At 47.6% G+C, this 7,634-nt stretch overlaps 1 protein-coding gene across 1 annotated transcript; it reads right to left on the bottom strand.

The window, feature by feature from the left end:
* Positions 1 to 1,028: 1,028 nt before the first annotated feature.
* C11H6orf226 (chromosome 11 C6orf226 homolog) lies at positions 1,029 to 2,679 on the bottom strand. Its single transcript, XM_057699700.1, has one exon. The coding sequence runs from the start codon at positions 2,600 to 2,602 to the stop codon at positions 2,270 to 2,272; it is 333 nt and encodes a 110-aa protein (XP_057555683.1). The 5' UTR covers positions 2,603 to 2,679; the 3' UTR covers positions 1,029 to 2,269.
* Between the last annotated feature and the right edge of the window lie 4,955 nt (positions 2,680 to 7,634).

The following is a 7,634-nucleotide window of genomic DNA, read 5'->3' as shown; positions in this document are numbered from 1 at the left end:
CCGAAGTAATTGTTGGTCAAGTATCTCAGTGTAATTTTTTTCCAGCTCCTTAAATATATATTTTTAAATTGGGGTAAATAGAGCAGACTTGTTTGGGGCCCTTTAATATTGGGGACCAATAGAGGGTCCCTTTAGCCCATTCCACCTTAGGTAGTGTTGTATCAAAACTTTGATTTAATCCCATTAATGTCTGTTTTATTTATCCATTTTTAAGTAACCATCTAAAGATTTCTTTATCCATTTGGGACAAATCACCTTAAAATTTCCACCTTATTGGGAAAAAGTCTCTAGACTTTTCCTTCAGTTTTTTGTTTTCCTGTTAATCAACCTAATTACAATTAATTATTCTAATGTTTTCCTTATTTATAAGACCCATTGAGGGGAAGCAGAGACCACAATAAGGCTTCCCCAACTGGTTTTTTTTTTTTTCCCTTTTTCTTTTTCTTTTGGTTTGTTTTAAACTAAGGGAGTTCTTAGGTTAACCATTATATATATATTTTTTCCACCTTTTTTTACCCCTCATAGGTACCAATAAAACAGCTGTTTATAATGAAAGCTCTCTAAAATTTTACCAATTTAGGGTTTTTCCAATTTAAAGGATCCATCATCTGGCCATTAATGAGATGTATCTTAATGGTGACTCAAACCAGTAAGATGCAAGAGGCATTCCCCACAGGAGAGTGTGAAGGATCCCACCTAAACAAGATCCAGAAAGTTTACTCCCAAAAATAGTCTAAGAAAGTAAAGGCCTTCATTGTACAGGCTGATGCAATGAAGATTAAGATGGCAAAATATCCCTGAGAGTTGGTACAGCCAGACAAAAGACTGCTCAGAATCCCAGTCTATTTGATTAGCTGCCAAATCTACACCATATATGCACCTTTTTAATGGTAGAGACCACGTTCTCAAAACACATACACACAAAAGGCCTGAAGATCAGGTAGAACATTTATATCTCAAAGACGCAGGAAGAGAAATACAAGTTCCCCCTAAAAGTACTTTTATTTGTTTTTGTTTTAAGGTCAGAATTCTGAAAAGTTGTTCTTATCAAGCAGGCTTGTTCTAACTTAATTGTGTGTTCAATAAAAGAGCCCCATCTAAGTCATTTTCAGGGTGAGATTTCCTTTAATTCCCAGTTAAGTAGGTACTAGCAAGTATGAGCTCCATACATTCATGAATCTGGCTGGAGTGTTAGTCGAAGGTTGGTGTTTTGACGCCCTTCATTTTTGTTTGAGATTCTATTTCCCATTTTAAAGTTGAAGTTGTCAGGAATAAAATTTACTAGCACACTTTTATCCCGATAAATTCTTAAGGTAGCCAATTTGATGAAAATGTCAGGTCAGATTCTTACCTAAATATTTAGGGCAGACTGCTCAGTTTCTTTTCAACTGAGCAAATCCTAGTGTCTTTCAAATGGGCTCCCCCAGTATCTTTCAGCTGGGGGGGGTCACTTTCTTCCAGTGTCTTTCAACTGGGCTCCCCTAGTATCTTTCCACTATTGGAGGTCACTCCCTAACATCTTTCAACTGGAGAGCCGAGTACCTGTTAGACATGGCCAAGTGAAACTCAGGTTAACCAGCCAATAACCGGGAGAGCAGAGAACCAGGAGAGACTCACCCAAGTTCGTATGAACTCTCTGAGGAGGCAGATGGACACAAGAGGCCTCTGCTGGTACCAAGGCTTCAGTTCCTCATAGAGTTCAGGCGAAGGAGAGAAGTCTGTTCTGGGACCCTCCATGGTCACCAAAACTGTGGACTAAAAAAAAAAAAAAGCAAAACCTAAAAGTTGAGAATTGTTTTATTTGGCAGACTTTCCGAGGACTCAAGCCCGCGAGGCAGCCTCTCAGACAGCTCTGAGGGACCGCTCTGAAGGATATGTAGGAGTTCTGCAACAAAACCAGGTAGTCAGAACATCAAAAGATTACTACTAAAGAAAACCAGACATCTCACATTAATGAATTTAGGTTTTTTTATGTACAGGATGATGGAAGAGTCTGGGTCACTGAACTCACTCCTCTGATATGCACCTTCACTAGCCACACGCAGAATCCTGTTCTTTCCCATCCTGAGTCCCCTCAGGGTGCAGCGGCTGAGGGCTTGGCAGCGGGCAGTCCCTTTGTCTCCATCCAGGCTCCCTCGGGGCTCACCAAAGTGGCCGCACCATCGGCTTATGGCTTGATAGTTGCAGCGTCCTCTTGTTGATAGGGCAGCGACATTTTTCATTCACAGCTGCCAAGGACCTCGAGCCTCAGGAATCCACTCTGTGCCCTCTAGGAAGACGCTGTCGCAGACTCCGCAGAGCCAGGCTGCTCCAGGAGGTTCCTCTGTCCACACGGAGGGTCGCCGGGCCTCTGGCCCCGGGTCTGGGAGGGCGGCGCGGGGGCCTCAGCCGAGCCCGCGGCCTCCCAGGGCTTGGGCCTCCGCGGGAGCCGGGACGCCGTGGGTTCGCCGAGGGTCGCCACGACGTGGTGCCTCTCCAGGCCGGGGAGCTCCCGGCCCTGCTGGACCAGCCGCAGGAGCCGCGCCAGGGTCACCGAAGCCGACGCCGACTCCCCCGGCGCAGGAGCTGGGCCGCACGCGCTGCGGCTGCCGGGCGAATCCATGCCGGGCGAAGACCCTGAGCGCGTCCGGGAGCGATGGGTGCAACCACCGTCGGAGGAAGCGAAGGGGGGCCTAGGCCGTACCAAGCGGCCCAGAGCGCGGGGAGCCCTGGAGAACCGCGAGCAGCTCCGGGCGGAAAGGCTTCACGCATACGTACACCGCTTAGCCCGCCCCAGAGCCTCCAGCCTGGAATGCTTTAGGACCCGTGAAGGCTTGCACAGAAGGGAACGTGCCTGCGCACACGCCGATGCAGGTAGAAAGACCCCGGGCACCGTGCACACACCTGCTTTCAAGCACACGCTGAGACTACTGCATAGACACGGCGAGGGGGAGGTTGATAACTTCCATCCCTGGCTCAGCAGCGCCACACAGAAAATAACGGAGGAGGTGTCCCCAGTGGCCTCAGGAGAACTGGGAACAAGGGACACCACTGCAGAGCCTCGCCACTCTCTCCCCATTTCCTGCTGTCAGGACTCTTCCTAGCTTTCCTGGAGGGGAGGAGAGAAGATGAAGGCAGGCCAGGTGTGCTGCATTCCCTCCAGCTGCTTGGGAAGTCAATGCCGATAAAATCCAGGTTTCTAAGTTTATCGAAAGCTAGCCTGATCTGGCACACACCGCCTTAATCAAGAAAGCAAAGCTTAATTACTACTAACTGGACAAACTAGTATCATCTGTCTCCTGAAATGATGCACTGAGAGGGACACTACAGGTGTAGGAACACTATATCGCCTCTGTAGTGTTCCTGCCAAAAATGTTCACTCTGAATCTGAACTTGAGGAAATGGGCAGACAAACCACAGTGAGAGACATTCTGCAAAATGACTGGCCTGGACACTTTATGGATAGCGACATCATAAAACACAAAGACAAAGACAAAGACAAGATTGAGGAACTATGTCAGACTAAAGGAGATGTGAAAAATGCAAAGTGTGATCCTGGATTGGAACAAGATGCGGGGGGAAATCAGTTACAAAGGACATTTTACCTTTGGGAAAATTTGAATATGCTCTGTATGTATATTAGATGACAGTGTTATATCAGTGTTAAATTAGGTGCAGTAATTGTGCTTTGGTTATGTGGGAGAATGACCTTGTTCACAGGAGATACATGCTGTAGTATTTATGGGTGAAATGTCATGATGAGAGGGAGAGAGCAAGCAAATGTGACAAAATTGCTAAGAACTGGTGAATCTAATATGTGTTTTTATTTTATTATTTATTTATTTATGGCTGCATTGGGTCTTTGTTGCTGCAAGCGGTGTTTCTCTAGTTGTGGTGCACAGGCTTCTCACTGCGATGGCTTCTCTCGTTGCAGAGCATGGGCTCTAGGTGCTCAGGCTTCAGTAGTTGTGGCGCATGGGCTTAGTTGCTCTGTGGCGTGTGAGATCTTCCCGGACCAGGGCTCAAACACATGTCCCCTGCATTGGCAGGTGGATTCTTAACCACTGTGCCACCAGGGAAGTCCAGGACTGATGACTCTAAATGGTTTGAAATTTGTCAAAATACTTCAAAAACAAATGTATGGTTACCAAATGGTGTGGGGGGGAGGGGGAGGAATAAATGAGGAGTTTGGGATTAACATGTGTACACTACTACATATAAAATAGATATTCAACAAGGAACTACTGTATAGCACAGGGAACTCTGCTCAATATTCTCTAATGACTGATATGGGAAAAGAATTTGAAAAAGAATGTTATATGTATATGTATAAGTGAATCACTTAGCTGTACACCTGAAACAATATTGTAAATCAACTATACTCCAATATAAAATAAAAAAATAAAAAATAAATTTAAAAAATTTGTCAAGATAAAAATTTGGAAGGGGTGAGCTTGAGAAGGCAGTGTGGAGGAAACTGACCAAACTAAGTGTTGTATAACAAAGAATTTGACTGGCCTTTGTCCTTGGTTCTTGGCAGGGAGAGTAAAGCCTTGGAGTTTCCCAAGTATTAGAAGTGGCATTCACAGTGGGCCCTGATAGTTTATGCCAAGGAAGTTGACTCCTAGTGGCCCCTTAATGGTTTCAGGACTGTGGCTGTCCAGTCCTGTGATTAGAGGGTTGGGGCTTTGAGCCATGGGGGGCCCAGGAAAGGGGCCTGGAGATGCGTTCAGCCTCCAGCCAATGATTTAAGCAGCCATGCCAACGTCATGAAATCCCTATAACAGCTCTGGACATAAAGCTCAGTGGAGCTTCCTGATTGGTGAACTCAGCAATGTGTTGGGAGGGTCATGTGCCCTGGTTCCACAGGGAGATGACACAAGCCCTGCAAGCAGGACCTTCTCAGACCTTGCCCTGTGCACCTCTTCATTTGGCTGGTCCTGCTGATTTACCTCTTCTCTAATAAAACTGTAATCCTGCACTTCCCTGGTGGCGCAGTGGTTAAGAATCCACCTGCCAATGCAGGGGACACAAGTTTGAACCCTGGGAAGATCCCATATGCCTCAGAGCAACTAAGCCCGTGCGGCACAACTACTGAGCCTGCTTTCTAGAGCCCGTGAGCCACAACTACTGAAGCCCGCGTGCCTACCGCCCCTGCTCCACAAGAGACGCCACTGCACTGAGAAGCCCGTGCACCACAACAAAGAATAGTCCCCTCTCACCGCAACTACAGAAAGCCCACGCACAGCAATGAAGACCCAACATAGCCAATTAATTAATTAATTAATTAATTAATTAAAACCAACCTTGGGTGTCCTCCCAGGCTTGCTAAGGACCAAATTTTCTCAGAATTAGGGGCAGTAATGTGTATGTGTTTGGGGAGTGGGAAGTTGTCTCAGTGTCATCATTTTTCTTCCCTTGCGTTCTTTCATCTCCTCAGCACAACTCTGTAGTATGGACAGGACAAGTCTAGGAATCAGGGGTTGTCAAGAGGGACCTCAAACATCGTGGAGCACAACCCTCTTATATACAGAGAGGTGAACGGAACCTGTGAAAAGGAGTAACAGGGCTGGGGCTGGAAACCTGAGCCCACTGACTCCTAACCCAGGCTGCCTCCCCTCGACGGGGCACAGAGGCCCCTGCCCCTGTGGGCAGCCATTCTGAGCCTGTGCCTTGCCACTGATGTGCATGCAGAAGGCAGGGAGGCAGAAGAAGGAAAACCAAGTAAGCCCACAGACAGGGGAAGACACTTCCTATCCAGACCCATCCGCGAGCTTTCCCTCCAGCAGCGAGGACCCCAGAGGCCAAGAGGTCATGTCGGCAGGGTGTGACAAGGCCAGATGTCAACCTCTAGGTGTAGAGACAGGCTCCAGACACTCCTGAGCTCATGTATAACCCATTTGGCATCTTTCACCCATGATTTTCAACATTGCATCTTAACAGGAAATACCCTTCCCTCTCCCTCATTTATTGGAGCCCAATTCATCCTTCAAAGGCTTCTCAGTGGGCCTACCCCTCCCTTCATTGCCATCAGAATTAACTGATCCAGGACTTCTCTGGTGGTCCAATGAGTAAGACTCTGCACTCCCAATGCAGGGGGCCCAGGTTCAATCCCTCATTGAGGAATTAGATCCCACATGCATGCCGCAACTAAGAGTCTGCATGCTGCAACTAAGAAGCCCACATGCTGTAATGAAGACCCAGCACAGCCAAAAGAAAGAAAAACAGAAAATATTTTTTAAAAAAAGAATTAACTGATCCTTCTACACTCCCACGGTCCCTTGCTCATCCACATGCTGTCTCTTAGACCATGAGTCCTATTCATCTAGTACCCCTATGTGCCCAGACCAGCACCTGCAGAGACCTAGTGCTCAGAAAATTTTAACTAAATGCCTGCCTGCCTGAACGTATTGTTATAAACTCAAGGAGAAAAGATTGAATTCAACTCAATGCGAGCATTGACTGAGAGCCTGCCATGTGCTGTGCACAGTACCAAGTGCTTAGTATACAGATCACTGTCCTCCAGGGGCTCACAGCCTACCCCGGAGAAAGTCACAGAAGTAAATTATTATAATTATGATAAACATGTATCACAGGCTTTATTATTTAAGTAATGCAGTGTGGTAACAATGTCATGTGCCAACTGAAATAAACAGCCCACACTTTAGACTGGTTTTGAAATGGATTTGATCTTATCAGCACACACATGTGTGAGCTGCTCTTAAGGTCAACTTGTCAGCCTGCAGGGCTGCCCCAAGCCTGACTCTGGAGCTAGATGGAGCTCAGATCCTAAGTCCACCTCTGGTGCTTGCGAGCTGTGAGACTTTGGAGCAAGTTATTTCCACTTACCTGTACATCAGATTTCTATCTGTGAAACAAAAGTAATGATAGTGCCTGCCTCACAGGACTGTCCAGCAGATTAAATGATTAAATGGGATAATGAATGGTACCCAACAAAGGCAATTTTTTTTTTGGCTGCATTGGGTGTTCGTTGCTGTGCACAGGCTTTCTCTAGTTGCAGAGTGGGGGCTACTCTTCCTTGCAGCACGCAGGCTTCTCAGTGCAGTGGCGTCTCTTGTTGTGGAGCATGGGTTTTAGGCACGCAGGCTCAGTAGTTGCAGCACACAGGCCCTAGAGTGCGTGGGCTTCACGAGTCGCGGCACACAGGCTCTAGGGTGCAGGGGCTTCAGTAGGTGTGGCGCATGGGCTCAGTAGTTGTGGCAGACGGGCTTAGTTGCTCCACAGCATGTGGGATCTTCCCAGACCAGAGATCAAACCTGTATCCCCTGCATTGGCAGGCAGATTCTTAACCACTGCGCCACCTGGGAAGTCCCCAAAGGCAATTATTAATCTTCTTATCAGGCAGGTGGTTATGCTGGCTGTCTCCTGTTGGCCCCTCCAGGCCCTCTCTTCACCCCTGTCCTCCCAGTCTCCAGGAAATTGACATCTACAGACAGTTGCAGTAGACTCCCTTATCCTCTGGCTCTGGGTTTAGCCAATGGTGGGCCCAGCAGAAGAAAGGAGGAGAAGGCAGGCGTTTATTCTCCACTTTCCCTCCCTCCAAGCTCACCACTGGCTCGGGTCCCTCCACACTGCTCTCTGTCTGGGGCTCTGCCATTGCTCCCTGCCCTCACTCTTCAGGCCAGCTACTAGTT

Source organism: Hippopotamus amphibius, chromosome 11 (assembly GCF_030028045.1).
Source record: "Hippopotamus amphibius kiboko isolate mHipAmp2 chromosome 11, mHipAmp2.hap2, whole genome shotgun sequence".
Classification (NCBI taxonomy): Eukaryota; Metazoa; Chordata; class Mammalia; order Artiodactyla; family Hippopotamidae; genus Hippopotamus; species Hippopotamus amphibius.
Note: the sequence above shows the minus strand (reverse complement) of the source record. Positions and strands in the feature narration are given on the sequence as shown.

Bases quoted from the DNA above. Each gene is read 5' to 3' on its own strand.
- C11H6orf226 (XM_057699700.1), bottom strand. From the start codon at position 2,602: ATGGATTCGCCCGGCAGCCGCAGCGCGTGCGGCCCAGCTCCTGCGCCG.